We start from the raw sequence: 26,914 nt of genomic DNA, 5'->3' as shown, positions 1-26,914 counted from the left end.
TTGAGAAGGATTGGCATGAATTCTTCTTTAAATGTTTAGTAGAATTCACCAGTGAAGCTATCTAGTCCCGTAGTTTCTGTTTGGAAGGTTTTTGATTACTTGTTCTTGGTCTATTTATATTTTCTATTTCTTCCTCATTTAGTCCTGGTAGGTAGTTTCTAGTAATTTATCCATTTATTCTAGGTTATCTAATTTGTTATCATATGATTTTTCATGGTAGTCTCTTATGATGCTACATATATCTATAGTATCGGTTGTAGTACTTCCTGTTTCATTTCTGATTTTATTTGAATCTTCTCTTGTTCTTCATTATTCTAGCTAAAAGTTGGTCAAATTTGTTAATCTCTAAAAAACCTAGATCTTAGCTTCCTTGATATATTATATTGATGTCCTTGTCACTATACCATTCACTTCCATTCTGAACTTTATTATTTCCTTCCTTCTGCTAACTTTGAGCTTAATTTGTTCTTCTCTTCCTAGTTTATTGAGGTATAAATTTAGGTTGCTCACTTAAGCTCTTTCTAATTTCTTAATATTTGCATTTATCACTATAACCTTCCCTCTCAGAACTGTTTTTGAAGCATCCCATAGGTTTTAGTATGCTGTGTTTCCATTTTCATTTGCTTTGAGATTTTTTTAATTTCCCTTTTGATTTAATCACTGCCCCTGCATGTAGCCTTTTGGATTCCCGAGCATATGTGGGAGTTTCAAAGGTCCTTATTTCACTCATGTATCTCCTTTGCAACCTCTTCGTTATCAGGCTTTTGTCTCATTTATTGCTTGTCCAAACTGTTGTCCCTTGACTCAGGCTGCTGTGGACCATACTTGTGCTATTAGGTGCTTTTATGAAAAGCTGTCTGGGAAGCTGTCCAGCCATGGGAATGCTCCAAGTTGGACAAAGTAAAGGAAAGTTCTTGTAGCAGTCCATCAGGGAGCTACCAGACAGGCTGAAATCTCAGCTACAGTTGTTTGAGAATGAAACATATATTGCTCCCTCTCATACTAACAAGCTGCACCATGAATGAAGACAGCCATCATCTGTCACCACTGATCTGGTGTGTGGAAGATGGCAGTTGGGAAATTTAAATATCACAGCACTCTTTCACAGGAAAGCAACAGCTCTTTCTTCATCAAGCTTTTCCCTGTCTTTTGTAAGTTTTTTGATTCCAGTGTTCTGAAGAAGATGATTCTAACAGTTTTTGCCAACTCATTACTTACTTTGTAGAGGGATGCCATCCTGGAGTGCCTTTATTCCTCTCTTTTCAGTGATATCAGTTCTTTTGTGTACTTTACAAAAGTAAGACATTTATGTATGTATGTATGTATGTATTGAAATATAATTGATGTACAATATTATGTTAGTTTCAGGTGTACTACCTAGTGATTTGACATTCTCATACATTATGAAACAATCACCATGATAAGTCTAGTAACCATAGGTCCCCATACAAAGTTATTACAATATTATTGATCATATTCTTTATGTTGTAGATTACATCCCCATGGCTTATTTATCTTATAACTGGAGATTTGTACCTCTTAATCACTTTCAACTATTTCACCCCCTCCCACCACTCTCTTCTCTGGCTATCACCTTTTTGTTCTCTGTTTCTATGACTCTGTTTTTGTTTTGTTTAATTTGCTTGTTTGTTTGTTTTTAATATTCCACACATAACTGAGATTATATGGTATTTGTCTTTCTCTGACTTATTGTACTTATCATAATACCCTCTAGATCGATCCATGTTGTCACAAATTGAAAGATTTCATTTTTTTATGGCTGAGTAATATTCTATTGGGTGGACATAGATATAGATATAAAAATATAGATATATCCCCCATTTTCTTTATCCATTTGTCTATTGATGGGCACATAGGTTGCTTCCATATCTTATCTATTGTAAATAATGCTGTAATGATCATTGGAATGCATATATCATTTCAAACTATGCTTTTGTTTTCTTTGGGTAAATATCCGGAAGTGAAATTTCTGGATCAAATGACAGTTCTATTTTTAATTTTTTGAGAAACCTCCATACTGTTTTTCTTAGTGGCTGCACCAAATTACAATCCCATCAACAGTGCACAAGGGTTTCCTTTTCCCACATCCTCTCCAACAGTTGTTATTTCTTCTTCTTTTTACGGTAGCCACTCTGACATTTGTGAGGTGGTATCTCATTGTAGTTTTGTTTTGCATTTTCCTAATAATGAGTGATAATGAGCATTTATTTGTGTATTTGTGTTATTTGGAAAAATGTCTATTCAGGTTCTCTGCAAGTTTTTAATCAGGTTATATTTTTCATTTTAAGTTATATAAGTTCTTTATATTTTGTATAGTAATCCATTATCAGATATGCTGTTGGCAAATATCTTCTCCCATTTAGTAGGCTGCTTTTTCATTTTGTTGTAGGTTCCTTTACTCTGCAAAAGCTTTTTAGCTTGATGTAGTTCCATGTGTTTATTTTTGCTTTTGTTTCCCTTGCCTGAAGTGACATATTCAAAAGAATATTACTAAAACCAAGGTCAAAGATCATTGTGCTTATGTTTCCTTCTAGGAATTTTATGGTTTCAGGTCTTACATTTAAGTCTTTACTGTTTTGAGTTTATTTTTGTATATGGTGTAAGAAAGTAGCCTAGTTTGATTTTGTTGCACATAGATGTCTGGTTTTTCCAACACTGTTTATTGAAGAGGTTGTATATTATTGTCCCCTTTGTCATAGAGTAACTGAAAATATGAGTATGGGTTTAGTTCTAGACTCTCTATTCTGTTCCATTTACCTATGTGTCTGTTTTTATGCCAGTCCAACACTGTTTTGATTACAGCTTTGTAATATAGTTTGAAATCAGGGAGTGTGAGACATTTCGGTTTTGTTCTTGCTTTGGATATTTGGGTTTTTTCATATTTCTGTACAAATTTTAGAGTTATTTATTCTAGTTCAGTGGAAAATACCTTTGGTATTTTGGTGGGGAGTGCATTGAATCTGTAGGTTGCCTTGGGTAGTATGGTCATTTATACAATTATAATTCTTCCAATCCATGAGCATGGTATATTTTCCATTTGTGTGTGTCATCTTCAATTTCTTTTATCAATGCCTTGCAGTTTTCAGAGTACAAGTCTTTGATCACTTTGGCTAGATTTCTTCCTAAGTATTTTATTCTTTTTGATGCAATAGTAAATGTGATTGTTTTATTTATTTCTCTTTCTGATGATCTGTTATTAGTGTATAAAAATGCAACAGATTTCTGTATATTAATTTTGTATCCTGCAAATTTACCAAATTTATTGATGGGTTCTAATAGTTTTTTGGTAGTATCTTTAGGATTTTCTATATATAGTATCATGTCATCTGAAAATAATAACTGTTTTATGTCTTTATTTCCAATTTGGAATCTTTTATTTAATTTTCTTATCTTATTGCTGTGGCTAGGGCTTCCAATATTATGTTTTATACAAGTAAGGAGAATCGCATCCTTGTCTTGTTCGTGATCTTAGAGGAAATGCTTTCAGCTTTTCAATGTAGTATGGTGTTGGCTGTGGGTTTGTCATATATGGCCTTTATTATATTGAGATATGTACCCTCTATACCCAGTTTGTTCAGAGTTTTTGCCATATCTGGACGTTGAATTTTGTCAAAAGGTTTTCTGCATCTATTGAGATGATCATATGATTTTTATTCTTCAATTTGTTAATGTGATGTATTACACTTATTGGTTTGCATACATTGACCATTCTTGTATCCCTGGGATAATTCCCACTCCATCCTGGTGTTTGATCCTTTTAATGTATTGCTGAATTTGATTTGCTAACATTTTGTAGAGGATTTCTACATCTAAGTTCATCAGTAATACTGACCTGTAATTTTCTTTTTTGTGGTGTCTTTGTCTGGTTTTTGTATCAAGGTAATGCCTGCCTCATAGAATGATTTTGGATGCATTCCTTCCTCTTCAGTCTCTTGGAAAGTTTGTGAAGGATAGGTGTTGACTCTTCTTTAAATTTTTGGTAAAATTCACCTGTGAAGCTGTCTGATCCTGGACTTTCGATTGTTGGGAGTTTTTCTTTTTTTTATGTTTCTAAAATTACTGATTCAATTTCATTACTGGTAATCTATCAGTTCATGTTTTCTATTTTTTCATGATTCAGTCTTTGGAGATTGCATATTTCTAGGAATTTATCCATATCGTCTGGATTGTCCATTTATTTGCATATAATTGTTGTAGTAATTTCTTAGAATCTTTTGTATTTCTGTGGTATTGGTTGTAACATCTCCTCTTTCATTTTTGATTTTATTTATTTAGACCCTTCTCTTTCTTGATGAGTCAGACTAAGAGCTCATCAATTTTGTTTACCTTTTCAAAGAACCAGCTTTTAGTCTTATTAATCTTTGCTATTGTTATTTTAGTCTCTATTTTATATATTTCTGTTTTGGTCTTTATTATTTCTTTCCTTCTACTAACTTTGCATTTTGTTTGTTATTCTATTTCTATTTCCTTTAGGTGTAAGGTTAGATTGTTTACTTGAGTTTTTTCTAGTGTCCTGAGGTAGGTTTATATTGCTAAAAACTTTTCTCTTAGAACTACTTTTGCTGTGCCCCTTAGATTTTTGATCATTGTGTTTCCCTTTTCATTTGTCTTCAGACAATTTTTAATTTCTTTTTTGATTTCTTCCATGATCCGTTGGTTGCTTAATAGCATGTTGTTTGGGCTCCATGTGTTTGTGGTTTTTCCAGGATTTTTTTTCTTTTAGTTGATGTCTAGTCTCATAAGTAGTGGTCATAAAAGATACTTGATATGATTTCTATCTTCTTAAATTTATTGAGACTTGTTTTATGGCCTAGCATGTGATCTACCCTGGAGAATATTTCATATGCACTTGAAAAGAATGTGCATTCTGCTGCTTTTGGATGGAATGTACTATATATATTTGTTAATTACATGTGTTCTAATGTGTCATTTAAGGCCAGTGTTTTCTTTTTGATTTTCTATCTAGATAATGGATAATCTGTCATTTGATGTAATTGGGGTGTTAAAATTCCCCATTACTATTGTGTTAGTGTCAATTTCTCTTTATTTTATTAATATTTGCTATATGTATTTAGGTGCTCCTATGTAGGGTGCGTATATATTTACTATTGTGTACCATTTTGTTGGATTGATCCCTTTATCATTATGTAATATTCTTCTTAGTCTCTCATTACATCTATTTTTAAATCTATTTTGTGTGATATAAGTATTGCTACCCCGGCTTTCTTTTCATTTCCATTTGCATAGAATACTTTTTCTATCTCCTAACTTTCACTCTGTGTGTCTTTATATCTGAAGTGAGTCTGTAGTAGGCAGCATATAGGTGGGCCTTGCTTTATTATTCATTCAGCCACTCTATGTCTTTTGATTGGAGCACATAGTTTATTTACATTTAATTATTGGTAAGTATGTACTTGTTGCCATTTTGTTAATTGTTTGGGGGTTGTTTTGCAGTTCTTTTTTTTCTTTATTCTTTTGCTCTCTTCCCTTGTGATTAGATGACTATCTTTAGTGTTATGTTTGGATTCCTTTTTCTTTTTTTGTGTGTGCATCTATTTTAGGTTTTTGATTTGTGGTTACCATGAGATTCATATCATATGTATATTTGATTATCTTAAGTTGATGAACTCTTAAGTTTGAAAACATTCTAACCACTCTAATTTTTTACTCCCCACCATGTTTAATGTTTCTAACTACATATTTTACACATTTTGTTTTGTGTATTCCTTAACTACTTATTGTCAATATAGTTGAATTTGCTACTTTTGCTTTTTAACCTTTCTACTAACTTTACAAGTGGTTGATCTACTGTCTTTACTGTATGTTTGCCTTTACTAGTGACTTTTTTTTTTCTTTTCATAATTTTCATATTCCTAGTTGTGCCCTGTTAGAGAAGTCCCTTTAACATTTCTTGTAAAACTACTCCCTTTTGGGTTGCAGAGTCTCTGCTGAAAAGTCGGCTGTTAGTCTCTTTTTTTGTTTTCTTTTTTTTTTGCGGTACGCAGGCCTCTCACTGCTGTGGCCTCTCCCATTGCAGAGCACAGGCTCCAGATGTGCAGGCTCAGCGGCCATGGCTCATGGGCCCAGCTGCTCTGTGGCAAGTGGGATCTTCCCAGACTGAGGCACAAAACCACATCCCCTGCATTGGCAGGCAGACCCTCAACAACTGCGCCACCAGGGAAGCCTGGCTGTTAGTCTTATGGGAGTTCCCTTGTACATAACTGTTGGCTTTATCTTGCTGCCTTTAAGATTCTCTCTTTATCTTTCATATTTGCCTTTTAATTATAATGTGTCTTAGTGTGCAACTCTTTGGGTTCATCTTGTTTAGTACTCTCTGTGCTTCCTGGACCTGGATGTCTGTTTCCTTACCCAGATAGGGAAGTTTCCAGCTATTTTTTCTTCAAATAAGTTCTCTGCCTCTTTCTTTCTCTCTTCTCCTTTTAGGACTCTTATAATATAAATGTTAGTATGCTTGATGTTGACCCAAATGTTTCTTAAACTACCATTATTTACTTTTTTTCTTTTTCTGTTCAGCTTGAATGATTTACACTATTCTGTTTTTCAGTTTGCTGAACTGTTCCTTTGTAACATCTAATCTACTTTTGACTCCTTCTAGTGTATTTTTTAATTTTGATTACTGTATTCTTCATCTCTGTTTGGTTCTTCTTCACATTTCATTATGCTTCATTGAAAGTCTCAGTGAGTTCACCTATTCTTTCCCTGAGTTTGGTGAGCAACTTATGATCATTACCTTCAGCACTTTATTTGGTTGGTTGGTCATCTTCACTTCATTTAGTTCTTTTTCTGAGGTTATGTTCTTGTTCCTTCATTTAGAACATATTTGTCTGTCTCTTCACTTTGCCCAATTTTCTATGTCTATTCCTATGTGTTAGGTAGGTTGGTTATGTTTCCTAATCCTGGAGAAGTGGCCTTACGCAGGAGAAGTCCTATAGGGCCCAGCAGCATGCTCCCCTCTGGTCAGCAGAACTATATGTTTTGGAGGTGTCCCCTTTGTGGGCTGTGTCTGCCCTTCTGTTGTGGCAGAGCTGACTACTGTGGGCAAATTGGTAAGTTGGGCTGGTCCCTGGCCCATTTGGCTGCAAAGTTGTGGCTTTGGCAGTGGCTGCAGGCATGCTGGAGGGCATTGTAGCATCCCATGCAGTTAGTGAGCAGCTCAGTGTGGGCAGTGCAGGGCTGCTGCTAGCCTGCTGGTTGATGGGCCAGGTTTCCACAAAGCAGTTTGCTCAGCATAGGGGGATTTGGTGCTGGTGACAGCCTACTGGAGGTGGGGGGCAGCCTACTGGAGGGTGGGGCCATGTCTCCGCAATGCTGTCTTTGCAGCCTTGGGCTGGGGGCGTGGGTCTGGTGCAGGCCTACTTGTGAGCAGGGCTAGACCCCCAGGGATAACAGGCTAGAGGCAGGATTCCAAAGTGGTACCCTCTAGTGTTGGTATTATTCCAGTAGAAGGATCTTCCCAAAATTATTGCTGCCAGCATCTGTGTCACCTGGGGCAGTCCTAACTGCCACCTTTGTCTTCAAGAGGCTCTCCAACTTTAGCAAGCACATCTGACCAGGAACCTTTCAAACTACTGCCTCTGAGCTGGTACTGGGAGCAAGTGAGATTTTGCACATGCCCTTTAAGTGCAGAGTCTCTGTTTCCTATAGCCATCAGCTCTCCCAAACATAAACCCCTCTCATTTTTAAAGCCAGACATTCTAGGACCACATCTTCCCAGTGCAGGAACCCAAGGTTGGGGAGCTCAATATGGGGCTTGGACCCCTCACTCCTTGAGGAGAACTTCTGCAATTGTGATATTCCTCCCATTTGTGGTTTGGAAACCTGGGGGTGCAGGTCGTGATTATGCCCCTCCTACCCATCTTGTTATGATTCCTTCTTCATGTCTAATTGTGGAAAATCTTTTATGCTAGTCTTCAGCTTGTTCTCATAGACAGTTGCTCAGTTGTAATAATAATGTAATGTAATGATAGTTGTAATTCAGGTGTGCCAGTGAGGGGAGTTGAATTCAAGGTATTCGTACTCTGCCATCTCGGCCACTTCCCAAAAGTAAGTCATTTTAGAAGTTCATCAGTAACAACAACAACAACAAAAATCAAAACTCCATTATGCAAGTGTTATGATTTCTATTTAATAAAAATACATGCTAGTTGATGTTTTATTAAGACATGTTGTAAAACATTTTTGAGAATTATGGAAATTTGGGGAATGGAACAACATTCAGTAAAACTATTGCTGTCTTTTTACTAACACTATCTTCAAGTTTAATATCTAACTCCATCCCTAAATGATGTTAAAGAAATTAGCAAACACCTCTTTTTTTTCAGTTTTTCTCTTTTCTGCTTTGCCTAGACTGTTGACTTAGCATTTTCATCACCCCAAGTAAAATAGAGTTGTCTCCTTTCATGTAAACATCAACTCTTTTTTTCAAAGTTAATGACATCAGTAGCAATTGCCTAACACTCAAGCTATCTATTAGTAATTATTATTAATGTAATTGTTGCTTTGCAAGAATCTGCATTAGTCATAATCTTGCTGTGCCTCTAGGCTGTTTTGCTAGCTATTTCATTAAATTATAGTTAAATAAATACCATTTCTAGTAACAACATATTTTGCAATAAACTTTATTTTCACTTTATGAGAGAGTGTGCAGAAAATAGCTATTCAACTTCTTGGAACAATAGTATTGTAAAAATATATATAGATCAAAAATGCCCCAAATTTTCTCCTTATAATTGAACAATCATGTCCTTCCTAACTTTCAGAGAATTAAGAGAGTTAACAGATTAATGCAAAATTGAGCACTAGTCACTAAGAATATAAGGTTCACAAGGGGAAAAACTAGCCCAACAATCTCAACAATATTATAGTCTCCCATCTTGGGAGGGTAGAAATGATTTACACTTATTGTGTATCTCATTTAACTCTCACAACGACTTTAAAAGTTAGATATTATTATAATTGTTCTAGAGTTGAAGAAACTATGGCTTATAAATGTTGTACAACTTTCTCAAATCATATCATCAATATATGGCAGAACCAGATTCACAAACACAGGCTGTTTGACTCAAAACCAGTGCTCTTTCTAACACACAATATTGAGTTCTCTAAATCACATAGAAACAGCTATTCTGCTCTGATAATGCCATTAAGACTCCACTTTGTTGTCATTTGTTCATTTTCATCCCCTCCTCTAAAGATCATAAAAAGAATAAGGACTTTAGATTACCTCTGATATGAGAGCTACAATATGTATGCTTTATATACTGTGCTGTAGCCACACCAAACTCTGCAGGTACAGAACCTCATGTAAAAATAAATTGGTCATTATAGATGTTGTATTTTATCTTTTGCATATGAATATATTCATTTTCTTTTGGAAATCAGAGATACATCTTCAAGATTATTAAATGAGAGAAACTTTCTTGGATATAATTTAAGTTTGCTATCTCTGTGGAGCAGCCTGAGTACTGCTGTCTTATTTTTATCTCACTTTTAGTGTTGTACCTCAACCCGAATTACAAGATAAGATATTACCCAATTTAGTAATACTGATTCTTATATATGATGTGTGCTTTTCCTAACAGTATTTTTCATTGAGTTAAAGAACTCTGTACACCTTCGATACCCATATACTTCCAATTTGTTTTCCAGAATTGCTTATAACTGTTTTATATTCCACTATTATCTTGAATGTGAGAGTCTAATAGCCAAATTAAATCGCTTTTTTAACATCTTTATTGGAGTATAATTGCTTTACATTGTTGTGTTAGTTTCTGCTGTAGAAAAAAGGGAATCAGCTATATGTATACATATATCCCCATATCCCATCCCTCTTGCATCTCCCTCCCACATTACCAATCTCACCCCTCTAGGTGGTCACAAAGCACCAAGCTGATTTCCCTGTTCTATGAGACTGCTTCCCACTAGCTATCTATTTTACATTTGGTAGTGTATATATGTCAATGCCACTCTCTCATTTCCACACAGCTTATGCTTCCCTCTCCCCATGTTCTCAAGTCCATCCTCTACATCAGCGTCTTTATTCCTGTCCTGCCCTAGGTTCTTGAGAACCATTTTTGTTTTTTAGATTCCATATATATGTGTTAGCATACGGTATTTGTTTTTCTCTTTCTGACTTACTTCACTCTGTATGACAGACTATAGGTCCATCCACCTCACTACAAAAAACTAAGTTTTGTTTCTTTTGATGGCTGAGTAACATTCCATTGTATATAAGTGCCTCATCTTCTTTATCCATTCAACTGTCGATGTACACTTAGGTTGCTTCCATATCTTGGCTATTGTAAATAGTTCTGCAATGAATATTGTGGTGAATGACTCTTTTTGAATTACGGTTTTCTCTGGGTATATGCTCAGTAGAGGGATTGCTGGGTCCTATGGTAGTTCTATTTTTAGTTGTTGAAGGAACCTCCATACTGTTCTCCATAGTGGCTGTATCAATTTACATACCCACCAACAGTGCAGAAGGGTTCCCTTTTCTCCACACCTTCTCCAGGATTTATTGTTTGTAGACTTTTTGATGATGGCCATTCTGACGGGTGTGAGGTGATACCTCATTGTAGTTTTGATTTGCATTTCTCTAATGATTAGTGATGTTGAGCATACTTTCATGTGTTTGTTGGCAACCTGTATATCTTCTTTGGAGAAATGTCTATTTAGGTCTTCCACTCATTTTTGGATTGGGTTGTTTGTTTTCTTGATATTGAGCTGCGTGAGCTGCTTGTATATTTTGGAGATTAATCCTTTGTCAGTTGCTTCATTTGCAAATATTTTCTCCCATTCTGAGGGTTTTCTTTTCATCTTGTTTATGATTTCTTTGCTGCACAAAACCTTTTAAGTTTCATTAGATCCCATTTCTTTATTTTTGTTTTTATTTTCATTTCTCTAAAAGGTGGGTCAAAAAGGATCTTGCTATGATTTATGTAATAGATGGTTCTTCCTTTGTTTCCCTCTAAGAGTTTTATAGTGTCTGGACTTACATTTAGGTCTTTAATCCTTTTTGAGTTTATTTCTGTGTATGGTATTAGGGAGTGTTCTAATTTCATTCTTTTACATGTAGCTGTCCAGTTTTCCCAGAACCACTTATTTAAGGGACTGTCTTTTCTCCATTGTATATTCTTGCCTCCTTTATCAAAAAAAGGTGACCATATGTGCATGGGTTTGTCTTCGTGCCTTCTATCCTGTTCCATTGATATATGTTTCTGTTTTCATGCCAGTGCCAAACTTTCTTGATTACTGTAGCTTGTAGTATAATCTGAAGTCAGGGAGCCTGATTCCTGAAGCTCTGTTTTTCTCTCTCAAGATTGCTTTGGCTATTCAGAGTCTTTTGTGTTTCCATACAAGTTGTGAAAATTTTTGTTCTAGTTCTGCGAAATATGCCATTGGTTTGATAGGGATTGCATTGAATCTGTAGATTGCTTTTGGTAGTAGAGTCATTTTCACAATGTTGATTCTTCCAATCCAGGAACGTGGTATACCTTTCCATCTGCTTGTATCATTTTAATTACTTCATCAGTGTCTTATAGTTTTCTGCCTACAGGTCTTTTGTCTCCTTAGGTAGGTTTATTCCTAGGTATTTTATTCTTTTTGTTGCAGTGGTAAATGGGAGTGTTTCCTTAATTTCTCTTTCAGATATTTCATCATTAGTGTACAGGAATGAAAGAGATTTCTGTGCATTAATTTTTTATTCTGCTACATTACCAAATTCATTGATTAGCTCCAGTACTTTTCTGGTAGCATCTTTAGGATTGTCTGTGTATAGTATCATGTCATCAGCAAACAGTGACAGTTTTGCTTCTTCTTTTCTGATTTGGATTCCTTTTATTTCTTGTTTGTCTCTGATTGCTGTGCCTGAAACTTACAAAACTATGTTGAATAAGAGTGGTGAGAGTGGGCAACCTTGTCCTGTTCCTGATCTAACAAGAAATGGTTTCAGTTTTTCACCATTGAGAATAATGTTGGCTGTGGGTTTGTCATATATGGCTTTTATTATGTGGTGGTAAGTTCCCTCTATGCCTATTTTCTGGGAGTTTTTATCACAAATCGGTGTTGAAAGATTTTCTGCATTTAATGAGATGATCATATGATTTTTATCCTTCAATTTTTTAGTATGGTGTATCACATTGAATGAGTTGCGTATGTTGAAGAATCCTTGAATTCCTGAGAGAAAACCCACTTGATCATGGTGTATGATCCTTTTAACGTGCTGTTGGATTCTGTTTGCTAGTATTTTGTTGATGATTTTTGCATCTATGTTCACCAGTGATATTTTCCTGTAGTTTTCTTTCTTTGTGACATCTTTGTCTGGTTTTGGTATCAGGGTGATGGTGGCCTCGTAGAATAAGTTTGGGAGTGTTCCTCCCTCTGCTATATTTTGGAACAGTTTGAGAAGGATTAGTGTTAGCTTTTCTGTAAATGTTTGATATAATTCGCCTGTGAAGCCATATGGTCCTGGGCTTTCATTTGTTGGATGATTTTTCATCACAGATTCAACTTCAGTACTTGTGTTTGGTCTGTTTATATTTTCTCTTTCTTCCTAGTTCAGTCTAGGAAGGTTGTGCTTTTCTAAGAATTTGTCCATTTTATTGACATATAGTTGCTTGTATCAATCTGTCATGATCTTTTGTATTTCTGTAGTGTCAGATTTTTCTTCTCCTTTTCCATTTCTAATTCTATTGATTTGAGTCTTCTCCCTTTTTTCTTGATAAGTCTGGCTAGTGGTTTATCAATTTTGTTTATCTCTCAAAGAAAGAGCTTTTAGTTTTATCAATCTTTGTTATCATATCCTTCATTTATTTCTTATCTGATCTATATGATTCCTTTCCTTCTGATAACTTTGGGTGTTTTTTGTTCTTCTCTCTCTAATTGCTTTTGGTGTAGGTTTAGGTTGTTTATTTGAGTTTTTATTTTGTTTCATGTGGTAGGATTGTTCTACTGTTATCTTCTCTCTTAGAACTGCTTTTGATGCATCCCTTAGGTTTTGGGTCTTCGTGTTTTCATTGTCATTTGTTTCTAGGTATTTCTTGATTTCCTCTTTGATTTCTTCAGTGATCCCTTGGTTATTTAGCAGTGTATTGTTTAGCCTCTGTGTGTTTGTATTTTTTACATTTTTTTCCTATAATTGATGTGTAGTCTCATAGCATTGCGGTTGTAAAAGATACTTGATATGATTTCAGTTTTCTTAAATTTACCAAGGCTTGATTTGTGACCCAAGATATTATCTATCCTGGGGAATGTTCCATGAGCACTTGGGAAGAAATTGTATTCTGCTGTTTTTTGATGGAATGATCTCTAAATATCAATTAAGTCCATCTTGTTTAAAATGTCATTTAAAGCTTGTGTTTCCTTATTTATTTTCATTTTCGTTGATCTCTCCATTGGTGAAAGTGAGAAGTTAAAGTACCCTGCAATGATTTTGTTACTGTCATTTTCCCATGTTATGATTGTTAGTATTTGCCTTATGTATTGAGAGGCTCCTATGTTGGTTGCATAAATATTTACAATTGTTACATCTTCTTCGTCGATTGATCCCTTGATAACTGTGTGGTGTCCTTCCTTCTCTCTTGTAATAGTCTTTATTTTAGTCTATTTTGTCTGATATGAGAATTGCTACTCCAGCTTTTTGATTTCCATTTGCATGGAATATCTTTTTCCGTCTCCTCACTTTCACTCTGTATGTGTCCCTAGGTCTGAAGTGGGTCTCTTGTAGACAGCACATATTAGGTTCTTGTTTATGCATGCATTCACCAGCCTGTCTCTTTTGGTTCGAGCATTTAATCCATTTACATTTAAGGTAATTGTTGAAATGTATGCTCCTATTACCATTTTCTTAATTGTTCTGTGTTTGTTATTGTAGGTCTTTTCCTTCTTTTGTGTTTCCTGCCTAGAGAAGTTACTTTAGCATTTGTTGTAAAGCTGGTTTGGTGGTGCTGAATCCTCTTAGCTTTTGTTTGTCTGTAAAGGTTTTAATTTCTCCATTGAATCTGAATGAGATCCTTGCTGGGTAGAGTAATCTTGGTTGTAGGTTTTTCCCTTTCATCACTTTAAATATTTCCAGATACTCCCTTCTGGCTTGCAGAGTTTCTAATGAACCATCAGCTGTTAACCTTATGGGGATTCCTTTGTATGTTATTTGTTGTTTTTCCCTTGCTACTTTTAATATTTTTTCTTTGTATTTAATTTTTGATAGTTTGATTAATATGTGTCTTAGTGTGTTTCTCATTGGATTTATCCTGTATCAGACTCTCTGCACTTCCTGGACTTGAATGATTATTTCCTTTCCCATATTAGGGAAATTTTCAACTAATCTCTTCAAATATTTTCTAGTCCCTTTCTTTTTCTCTTTTTCTTCTGGGACCCATATAATTCGAATGTTGGTGCATCTAATATTGTCCCAGAGGTCTGTGAGACTGTCCTCAATTCTTCTCATTATTTTTTCTTGTTCTGATTTGCAGTAGTTATTTCCACTATTTTATCTTCTGGGTCACTTATCTGTTCTTCTGCCTCAGTTATTCTGCTATTGATTCCTTCTAGATAATTTTTAATTTCATTTATTTTGTTGCTTATCATTGTTTGTTTGCTCTTATTTCTTCTAGGTCCTTGTTGAGTGTTTCTTGTATTTTCTTCATTCTTTTTCCAAGATTTTGGATCATGTTTACTATCATTACTCTGAATTCTTTTTCACATATACTGCCTATTTCCTTTTCATTTGTTTCATCTGTTGAGTTTTTTCCTTGCTGCTTCATCTGCTGCATATTTCTCTGTCTTCTCATTATGCTTAACTTACTGTTTGGGGGTCTCCTTTTCACAGCCTGCAGGTTCATAGTTCCCGCTCTTATTGGTGTCTGCCCCTAACGGGTAACATTGGTTCAGTGGCTTGTGTAGGCTTCCTGGTGGAGGGGACTGGTGATTGTGTTCTGGTGGATGAGGCTGGATCTTCTCTTTCTGGTGGGCAGGACCGAGTCTGGTGGTGTATTTTTGGGTGTCTGTGAACTTATTATGATTTTAAGCAGCCTCTCTGCTAATGGGTAAGGTTGTGTTCCTGTCTTGCTATTTGTTTGTCATGTGGTGTCCAGCACTGTAGCTTGCTGGTCATTTAGTGGAGCTGTGTCTTAGCATTGAGACGGAGATCTCTGGAAAAGCTCTCATCAATTGATATTACATGGAACTGGGAGGCCTCTCTTGGTCCACTGTCCTGAACTTGGCTCTCCCACCTCCGATCCTCAGGCCTGACATCCTGCCGGAGCACCAAAACCCTTTTGGTAAATCTGAGGTCTTCTGACAGCATTCAGTAGGTGTTCTGTACGAGTTGTTCCACTTGGAGATGTATTTTTGATGTATTTGTGGGGAGGAAGTTGATCTCTACGTCTTACTGCTCTGCCATCTTGCTATATCTTTTTTTTTGTTTTTGTCAGTCTATAAGCCTTTGTCACTAATTTATATGAATGAATAAAATCTATAGTACATGTTATTGAAGTGGCCAGAGCCACTTAAGATACTAGTTACCACTGGCTTTCAATATTTGCTGGCACTTTGCTTTGGATAGAAAATTTATAGTTTTGCTTCTAGTATTTACTATTAAGCATGGAAATAGAGACCTCTAAGTCCACATTATTTTACATTATGCAAGCACCATTGAATGCTATTGGGGAACATAATGAATACATGTATTTATAAGATATGAGCTCCTTTTCTTAGAAATAAATCAATGAGGGCTATACATTTTAAGTAGTTCATAGTAGGCCAAGTCATATATATAATACCCATTGAATACTTTTCAGAATGGACCTACTTAGAGCTGTCTCTTTTATAAATGCCTAAAGGTTATGCATGTACAAGTCAGAATTTATCTTAAGGATTCTAGATGGCCTTAATGGAAACTGGATGAGAAGACAAAGCTCCTTTTGCATAAAACGTCACTATCAATTTCTAAATGGAAAGTACTACCCAGCCTTCTTGGACTCTTTGCCACGTATGATGCTGTGTTTGATGCCAAAACATGGGAGAAATGTTTTAAGACCTAAGGGAATTGTCGAGAGAGGTTTTCTGTTTTTAAAATGAAATCATGTTGATTTTTTAAATTTTATTTCTGCCTATTTACCTGGAAAACAAAGTTATTCCATAATAATATCAATGAACTTTTAGTTCAATTTTAAAGCTAAGATACTGGTAAATGTCTAAATTTCCAGAATCATGTGCCAGTGAGTTCTTGATAACAACAGAAAAGTGATCCTTGATAATACATTTAACATCAAGAAAATTTGCCATTTTGACCTATCAAGCCCAAGGAAAATTTTATCTCTAAACATGGAGATTGTATAAATTATAGGGATTATATTTCAGGAAAGAATAAATTACCAGTATTTCTAAAAGCAAAATGAAAAAAATACAGATATGTAGTAATCAATCTGTGAAAGGCAAGTTTTATTTTGGTCACATGATGCCAGTGAATTCCTATTTAATGAGTTATCATCAAAAATTAAGCTCTCTGAGTCTGAGTATGAAACTCTGAGATAAATGTCCATGTTTCATTTTTTATGTCTTAATAAGCTCAAGATGACACCTATTTGAGCAGAAAATGTAGGATCATAGCTTCCTTTTGAAATACCCAATAGTAATAACCTATTGAAGGAAATGGCATTTTTTATTTTGTGTGTGTAATTTTTGTTGTGTTTGTAAAAGTCAAGTTTTTTTCTCATTATTCTTGCTCATATTTCACTCTTCTCTCTCTAGTAGTGTCCAGAATTCAACTTGTGAGATACCTGAGTGATGACAAGATTGTGAGATTCAAAGAGGTATCTCCAACTCTCAGTGACAAGCAAGACTCACAGCAAAAGTTAAAGGAAAAGCACAGCCCCAACCTTTTTCCAGATCCGAACACTTTCATGAATAGCAAGCATCACGGAAATGCCAGCCACAAAATTTATGTCTGTAATAGTCATTATACAGACAATAGATACCAACAGAGGTTTCAGAGTTCCGGGTCTCAAATGAATCCTATTCATCTCCTAAGTGCTGAGGTTTACACCTCTCAAGTTTTAGTGCTTATCTGCCACTCCACATCCATGAGCCCTTGGTGTGCTGTACGCCCTAAGACTCAAATAAACAACACACACACTTTGGACACTGGAGCTCAAGTATGTTCCAAATGTTTTGTAGAAATCAATAATTCTTCTTTTCATAAGTGTCTTGTGAATTGTGATGATGATTCAGAACCCTACTGTACTTTACATCTCCAAATTCCCTTGGATTCTAAATATTCTCTGAGCCCCAAATCTATTAGACACCACAAGACTTCTCGGAACAGCCCTTTAGCTCGACCCTTGGATCCTAAGCATCCTTTGGGTGTCCACTGCCCTCTACACTTGGAGGGTTCTAAATATTCCTTGGGTTCAACTTCTTATTTACAGTGTGAATGTTGCTCAGCTCTCCAAAATCTCATAAGCTCTACTGTTACTCATACCTTTCCCATGAATCCTCAAAATAACATCGGCCACCATAGTACCCCTGGCTCAGACAATGTCATCAACGCCAGCAGCATTGCTGGTCTTGAAAGCAAGGGCAAGTTTAAACTTACTGCCAAATTTGAAAATGAGGTCAATCCTGACAATGAGACTAAACTGGTCAGTACTGGCAATCTCAAAGATAAGGCCAATGCCAAAGGCAAGCCTATTCTCAAAGATGAGACAGACTCTGAAGATGAGAAAGATCCTGAAGATGAAACAGACCCTGAAGATGAAAACAACACCAGAGATAAGAAAGATCCCAAAGATAAGTCTGACCCTGATGACACTGATCCAAAAGATAGCAATGCTGAAAATGATGCAGACACAAGGAATGGGTCTGATCTCAGTGGTGATGCTGACCCTACAAGTGGAGCTGATGCTAACAGTGATGGTAACTCTAACAATGGAACTGACTCCAGCAGTGAACCTGACTCTAACATTGACAATGCTACTAACAATGATGCTAACTCCAAATATAACACTGATTCTGAGGAGGAGAAGCACACCAACAATTCAGGAAGTTTCTCTGGCTTAGACATTGATGATCAAGTCTGTACTGCTGACTCCAACAATGGCACTAATCCCAACTACACCTTTAGTCTCCAAGATGGATCTGGCCTGGACTACACTTCTGGTTCCAGCAATGGTGCTGACCTCAGCACTGGTTCAAGCAGTAACATTGGCCTCAACAATGGACCTGGCCCTAACATCAATGGATCTGACCTCCAAAACAATGGCTCTGGACCCCAAAATATCAGACCAGGTCCCTTAAGCCCTGGACCCAGCAACAATGGCTCTGGCCCCGACATCACAGGCCTTGGCCCTAACAATAGCCCTGTCCCAAACAACAATAACCCTGGCCCCAACAATAATAACCCTGGCCTTGAAAAAGACCCTGATTCTAACTATAATGCCAGGCTTAGTAATGCTACTAGTCACAATAGTGCTTTCAATCCTAACAAGGATGCTGACTCCATCTATGAAACAAAACCCATCAGTGCTGCTGGCCACAACTATGCAGTTATTTTGAACTGTAACCCAAACCTTGAATGTGTCCCAGGATTTATCCATGCAGTAGGTTCTAACTTTGTAGTCAACCCCAGCTATATTGCCAGATATAGCTATGCTGCCAGTCTCAGCTCTACAGCTAGCACTGTCAATGTCACTGACACCAGCAACACTAGTTGTACTGCTGCTAGTAGCCCTACTTATACTCCTGGCACCAACTATGCCTCAGACAATAACCATGACCCCAGATTTATTCATGTCATTGGCTTCAACTTTGTCATCAACACAAATTATGATGCCATAAATACTCATAATGTTCATAATTTGACTAGTACCAGCAATGTTAATAATCTTTCTGAGACTGAATTGGAAATCAATTTCAGTTCCTCTATTCCTAACAGTGTTTATAGTAACTCCCCAATTTTTGTTGCTGACACTAACTATATTTCCACTCATGAAAAGTTGACCACCTCTAAATTTTCTGATCCATCTAAGCTTGATAGAAATTATACAGTTTTTGCTGATCACAAGTTTGGTGCCTGCTTCAAAGACTATACTGGCTCCATGGACTCTGCCAGCTTTAAGCATGCCACTGAGTCCAAGGATATCCTTGATGCCAAGGAATCTGGCTTTTTAAAAGATTTCTCTGAGGTTCAGAATCCCATTGGTATCAAGAATCCTGGCAGATTAAACTTTCACTCCAATTCAAATATTTCACTCCCTAGTTTTGATATTATAGTAGAAGCTGAACCACCAGATGTTGTGAAGTTTGTCATACCATCAGGTGCTGTGAATCCATTTTTTAAGGTAAGTTTACATAAATGCAGATTTTAATTTTTCTACATTTCCTACAATTCAGAGTGTTACCTTATGGAACAAGATTTAAAATTCTTGTTTTTATTTACTTGGATATTCAAACCATGGACTAAAGGAGACAAGGTGTCCAGTATTACTTCTCCTTTGACCCTGTACCCAGCAACATGGTTTTCCATTTGAAAGATCCAGCTGCTATACAGCTGGCAAATAGCAAAATGGCCTGCTCTGTGACTGGCTCATTTACCACTTTATCAAGGGTTGCATAACTCATAAATGTACCATCTAAATCTAGTAATGTTTTACCTACTTCCTCTCACCTGTACATGGCCTGGTATTGGTTCTTTCCCTATATGTGCAGGGAGAGAATAAAGTTAAATGAACCTTAAATACCATGGACCAAGACATTTTAAAACAACTATCTCTCGAAAATCCCTCTTTATGAAGAAGGTTGTCAGAACTAGCCATGATATTCTAATCTCCCACTTAAATAAATAAAATTTAAATTACTTTTGTGACATGATATTGGGGATCAAAGAACCCCAAATCTTTGCTACTTTTGACTTAAAACCCATTTTATCTTATTTCTCCTGAAAATAAGTAGAACTATATTTTAATGAGTCTTTATCAAATGTTTCTTCTAGCACTCTGAATTGCATACACAAAGATTGCAGTTTGATAAAATGTTTTTAGTAGCAGCAAGTAATATTGTTTTTGATGAAACTTAACCAATATGTTGTCATTGAGACATAATTAAATTGGTATGCGTTGACTTTTAGCCCTTTTATACTTCATGAGACATGGCAAACAAATACACTTAATTTGGATTGTAGTGTCTGTGTACTTAAATGTGCAACTTGATATAATTGTTTTTTACTAGAACGTGTAAGTGAATCTTATTGTATATTTAAAATAAGGCATAAATTCTTATAACCAAAATGAAAGTACAAAATAAGTATCTCCTTAACACTTTTACTTTAACAGAGGACAATTTTGTGATTTTACCGAGACCACACCTCCCAGGAAATAGTTGTAATTGCCTAGTATGTTTCTATAGCTTCTCTTTAGGTAAACGTAAGGGTAATGTTGACCAATGAAAAGTAATAAAAATAATATTGTTCAGACACAAGATTTAACATTAGAAAAAAGAGATATTTCCCCAGTTGTTTTTCACAAATGAACTTTTGTAGTAGTATGAAAATATTTAAATGTTTTATTTTATGCCTTTGATGTTTAGTGAAAGGAAAACACAGTTATAATGAGTTTTAGCTTACTAGTTAAGGAATGTAGCTAATATTTTGCAGTTAAAATCATAGTATCTGAGAGCTATGTTTCTTAAGTTGGGTTATTTAAAACATGTTATGTTGGTTTGGGGTGAAAGCTATACGTAAAGTAGTGTACTCCCCACCCCCTTAGAAAAATCAAAATTTTAAATAGAGGGTATTTGATTCCCCAAAAACATAATAATAAAAAGTAGTTCTTAGACTTTTAATAGACTATATCTTAATAAATTATCATATAAATACTCTGCTCTGGGTACATACATTCCAACCTTTTGACTATGACTAGATAATGGAAATATATGCAACCACTTTATTTTCACTGGAGATGAACAGACTTCACAATACATTCATTAATAGCTTGAGAAACTATGTATTTTGCATGCCTTCACTAACAAAGTATTTTTCTGGAAGAATGGATGATTTTCTTCCCTTAGAGCTTTGGTATTTCCACATGTTCCTGGTTTATTATATCCTTGTCCATATTTCCATCACAAACAATTATAATGGGGATAACAGAGGTGCTTTCCCCATTCAAACTATTTTAGAAGTGAGAGAAGCTCGCTTTAAAGGAATAAAACTTTTTACCAACTGTAAGTGAACCAAACAACCAACTCAATATCGGAAGATATAGTCAAGCCATTCATACCATCTTCATTCATCCCTTCATTAGGCCTTTAATAATTAAATAGTGCAGAACGCTTTGAAAATATACAGACTAAGTGAAAAAAACAGTTAGTGCCCTTTAAAGTGCTTGAAGCCTACTTTTCTTAACAGGAAAGCAATTGGATGTTTGAGGGTAGAAACTATATGAAGAAAAATAAAATGGCATCTCACTGAGTTTCCAGAATGGTTAGAAACATTCTGGGTATTTAGATCACATGTCACCAATTTTTTAAAGTAGTTGGAAATATGTGTGTGTGGATTATTATTCTGAGTTGCACTTTTCAGAAATAACCAAAGTCGTAACTCCTGAAATTATCTTTCTTTTTGTGAAGGTTACCATTGGCTTCCATGGATAGTGGTGTTAGAATTATGTTACTCAGAGCCTACAGTCATTTAATAAGTTATCTAGATGTTATTTACAATTCTGAAGAAACATTTTGATTCCATATAAAATAGATAAAATTAATAGTTTACCTTTCTTAAAGATAAACTGAAAATAGCTTTGATTTATAAATAAAATTTGCTCAAGGATTTGATTTGCTTAAGTCCTTGACAAGTTCCAATGTATTTGAGAAGAATTGCCCTAAGGTCATTCAAAGAAGTGTCTAATTTATGGTAGATGTTTTAAAGAACAAAAATGATTTAGTAGTGATGTTGAAGAAAAGCTTTCATATCGTACAATCTATTATAATGAGAGTTGTGTGAATATGGAGTTATATAGGCCTTCCTAGCAACAGATGCCTGAATGTGCCAATCAAATGTGTTATGCTGGTGGCGCAGTGGTTGAGAGTCTGCCTGCCGATGTAGGGGACACGGGTTCATGCCCCGGTCCGGGAAGATCCCACATGCCGTGGAGCGGCTAGGCCCGTGAGCCATGGCCACTGAGCCTGTGCGTCCGGAGCCTGTGCTCCGCAACGGGAGAGGCCACAACAGTGAGAGGCCCGCGTACCGCAAAAAAAAAAAATATGTGTTATGCTTTTTGCACCAAAGTTCTCTTAAATTAGTACCTCTAGTAATTGCTTCAAAAATTAACCAACAAAAATGCTTTTGTTTATAAGTATCTTGAGTATTTGAGGAAGTCTTGGTTCAGGAGAGGCTAAATTTGCAGTATAATGTCTTCAAAAGGAAGATTGGCTGAAGTGACCAAAATTTTCCATACTTTCAATTCAAAATGGTCCACTTAGTTTATAAGTTCCTTCCTATTTATATAGCCATGAGCATACATGAATAAGTTTAATCCTACTGTTTCATATTCATTGAAATAAATCTTATTTAAGCCACTACTTTAGGCAGGTAAATATAATACCCACATACTCCAAATAATCAAGTCTTGCCTAATAGAGTCTTAATTAAATATATTTACATATCTTGCCTAATAGCTTCTTAATTAAATGTATTTACATACAGATAAACTGTTTTTCCATTCCTAGCTTCTTAGGAATATGCTGTGTTTTGTTACAGTGGAAGACGTTTTCTGGGGATTTTCAGTCTAAGATACAACAAAATCATCTCCTACCCAAAGATACTGGCAACTTAATCAAGGTCTGTTAATTGTTAAGTTACTTTAATGAGGCCATCTGTGCACCAAACTTTTTCATAAAGTCACTCTTTTATATATCAATTTGAGTTATATATCAATTTGATCATATTTCTTCATAATACTAAAGTGTTTCCATGGTGTCCTATTGCTGGATTCCTTGTCAGGTAGGATAGGGTCCTGAAAGTGTTCAATTGTGATAGAGTGAACTGGGTTGGAATCTCCTTTTGGGATGAATTAGTAAAAGATCTCAAGCTGAATATAACAAAATAATATTGATCAAATCAACAATGTTCCTTCTGCTAACAGTGTGACCTGTTGTTCTCTGAATAATTTGGGAGAAAACTATTTCTTATCTGCTAAAGATCAAGGTCTTGGATTGAATCCAGTCTCCTCCCTTTATCTACACCATGTGTAGTTTTCTGAGCCAACCATAAACCTACAGTGACTTGGGTGAGCAATCCAAAGGAGAACCAGTTTCTTGAGCCCCAAGCTCAAAGTAAAGAGCACTTTGTTACTGCCCCTATTACACAAAATCGTTGCCAATGACCTCTTTCTGTAGGAATCTCAGAATCATATATTTTCCCTAAGGGCTCAAAGTTCTTTGGCCCAGACCCCTCAAATGTAGCAACAGGATCAATGATGCATCATATCTAGGCATATAGAGAAAACCAGACAAAATCAACTTGAGTCCAAATATTGGTAGAGATTAAATTGGGAGAACTTAAAGACAGTATGTCACTCAGCATCATAAATCTTAAATAATTGACTAAAGAGGCATTTTATTCTCAAACAGAAGATTTCACTAGAACTTTAAATTCCAGAAATGTTTGCTACAATGATACAAGTGTGGATATGGTGCATTTGACAACTGCAGAATCTGTGTAATTTGCAATGTTTTCCAGGTTTGAAAAAACTGAGGCAGTTGTGTCTGAATTTATTCCATCTTCTAGACAACATTTTCCAAAGTTTTAAAGTCTACATTTGGATGCATTGGATGTCAAAGACAATAAATATGAAATGATTAAACAAGCAAAATATGAAACCTCTCATGAGTCATGTCAACCAATTCCCTTCTAAAGATACCTGGATTAAGTGGAATGTTTATAGGGTAAAGACTGTTTATCCAGTGCAGTAGAGTTCCTCAATAAAATGAAGAGTGGGGATAAGAAGGCAGTGTAAGAAAGTAGTATATTGGAGGAGAAAGCAAAGGAAATAATGTTATATGGAGAAAGAGGGATATTGTGGAATAATAAACATAGATCCTAGTAATCCTTACTTTGTTTTATCACATCACTGGATCCCAATATGTCCTGGATAGTCTAAATTCATTTGTAAAAGAAATATTTTTCTTTGTACTTTCTGACTTCCCCCTATCTCATCACACACAAATACAACTGCGGACTTTTCAAAGTTGCAAATACGAAAAATACAAGCACGCTATGTTAACAGACTCTCACTTATTCACTACTAGCTTCTCTTTTTCCCATTCTGAGGTTACTCTATCTCCCTAATCTTCTTGCTTCATTCAAATATTAACCAAGCTATCAACTCTACTGCCTGGTTGCTTGCTCTGGAAGCTTGACCTCCTAATATATCCCTTATCATCTCCTTTTTACCCTCTCACAGAAAGCCTATACAAACACACACCCACACACACACCACAGATAACTTTCTCTGTTTTTGTGTTACTTTGGGGACCACAGCCACCTGAGTTTTTACAGTGATTTTTAATAAGAAAATCATTTTTATTACAAACAACTGAATTATAAATGAATTTCTGAAATATAGCTTTTTATTTATAAGTTGGGAACAACCTATATTTGTTCACACTTGCTATTTTGGTAGTTCCTGAATAAAAATATGGCCAAGTCATAAGTGAAGTGGAAACAACAGAAGAAACCAGCACCAGCACTATTTCATTTCATCTCATAAATGCTATACTGCCAATGGACACTGGTCACAGCCAAGAAGCACATTTCGTCCAACCTAACTACATATTGGTAGATAATGAGGCAAGCAAAGTTCTAGGCCCTCGAAAGACCATTTATAGATAGCTTCAAAAGGTTCTGAATCTCAAAAATATTGACTAAGATTTGTTAACTGGGAGAATTTTAAGCATAAGTTCAGAAAAATCCAATTCTCAAAATGATTATTTTCACAGCTTTATACTACTCAAATATAGTTTATAAATAGAATATGATATGATATAACAAAAGACTGGAGAGACATCAATATTGAAATTGGAAAATGCATAAAATTTAAGGTAAATCTTCAGGCAGCTATTTAATAACCAACATTTAGTAACACTAAGTATCTGAAATGAATTCTTGAGTTTTATATGTATTAGTTTATTTAATCCTCTTAACAACCCTATGAAGTTACATAATTTTCCCTATTATCCCTATTTTACACATGAGGAAACTGAAGCATTATTTAGTAAAGTAACTTTTTATGATCACACTGCTACCACATGAAAAAGAATCAGAGCCTATAATTAAAAATTCAGAGTTAATTTTATATATTTATATTTTAATAATATGTAATTAAAAGTATCAATTATAGTAAACCTTGTGTTAACCTAATATTAGCAGACACCTAGGTTACAAAATGAGCATTACTGTGGTTCCATATTAGTATTTTAAGAGACAGTATTATGACTGTGATTGTAAGGTCATCATAGTAGTTTCTTGGGCATGGATTTGAAGTTTTCAAGGGTCATGATACCCAATATTTCCTATTAAATAACCTACTTAAAGTAGTCTAAAGATAAAAATATATATTTTTCCTTCATTACCACTTTTAACTCCCAAGTTTTTGTGTTTGTTTGTTCGTTTGTTTTTTATCCTATTGTTGCAGCTCAACCTCCAGACAGGTAGAAGAGAAAACCTTGACCCTTGATTAATGAAATGACTACCTTGAGATGGAAAAGACAAAGGCACAGCCAAGAAGGTTTTGAGGATATGAGCAAATAACTTCAAAGACTGCAGAGTTACATGAGCAGTGTTATTATATGTTCTTTCTCACATCCCCTTCCCATTACATTACCATGATTTGTTGTCCATTGGGGCCAACAATGTTGCTTCAAAATATATTGTGACAGTTGCCCCATTCATCTTTTTTGCTTCTGGCAGACTCTAGAATTAGGAAAATGTCCTTTCTAGGAACCATATACAAATATTTTATATTGTTAATGACTCAAAAGTGCAGTCAGATTGTTCAACCAGAAATCCTCTCCATCTTTTGTGTAAGTTTCCATCTCCAGAAGAAGATGATCTTAACTTTTGACAAATCTTATGACAGATGCTCTTAATATTGTAATAGCCACTCTAGCTTTAATACCACCCATAATAAATCAATATTTTATTGTTAAAGTTGTTTATTACTGTTATTATTTTATGAGTGTGGTAAACAAAATTAAAATAGTTGAGACTCAGCATCGTGCAGTATTTGCTTAACTTGCTATTTATCCCATTCAACCTTGTTAACCTAGGAAAACTGATAATATATGTCCTTTACCAAGAAGTTTTTGAGATGGATTAATTGGATGCAATGAGGTTTTCTCTGGAGCTGCCAGAAAGCAACTCAGCAAATGGTATAAAGTTTCCATAGCTCATGGCAAGAGAGCTGAAAAATATAGTGAAATAACTAAAAGACAACTGCATTTTTTTCCTCTGCAGTTAGAGACATAAGCTAGGATGCTAGATGTACTTAAAAAAACAAACACCTCTTTGTGATTAATGATTATCAGATACATTTTGAGGACTACAGGACACATAGGCAGTCGAGCCATGCTGACCTAACAAACCTTTTTATAAAATCTCCACAATTTATCACCACTCTCTGTGTATGCTTTATTTTTTATTACTTAAGTCCAACCAGCTGCTCCAGCTAGATGAGTCTCCTCACTTTTCCCCTACATTTTCTTGCTTGTATATAGAGGCCCCATATTCTTTTTGGTACATTCCCTCAATTCAAGACCTACCTCGCCCATGAAGCCTCAGACTTCTATAAACAATATTGATTCTTCCATTCCCAAGTTTCTG

General features: G+C 35.5%; 1 protein-coding gene across 1 annotated transcript in view; it reads left to right on the top strand.

The window, feature by feature from the left end:
* The window catches only part of LOC149744257 (uncharacterized), a 342,635-nt gene extending 319,384 nt beyond the window's left edge, over nucleotides 1–23,251 (top strand). The window contains 3 exon segments of the mRNA XM_089904917.1: nucleotides 16,792–19,379; nucleotides 22,793–22,800; nucleotides 22,802–23,251. Of these exon segments, the coding sequence (XP_089761043.1) occupies nucleotides 16,792–19,379; nucleotides 22,793–22,800; nucleotides 22,802–22,868 (2,663 nt within the window). The 3' untranslated portion in view covers nucleotides 22,869–23,251.
* The last annotated feature ends 3,663 nt before the right edge of the window (nucleotides 23,252–26,914 follow it).

Source organism: Delphinapterus leucas, chromosome X (genome assembly GCF_059928025.1).
Source record: "Delphinapterus leucas isolate spDelLeu-1000000601 "Yukka" chromosome X, BTC_Dleu_Yukka2, whole genome shotgun sequence".
Classification (NCBI taxonomy): domain Eukaryota; kingdom Metazoa; phylum Chordata; class Mammalia; order Artiodactyla; family Monodontidae; genus Delphinapterus; species Delphinapterus leucas.
Note: the sequence above shows the minus strand (reverse complement) of the source record. Positions and strands in the feature narration are given on the sequence as shown.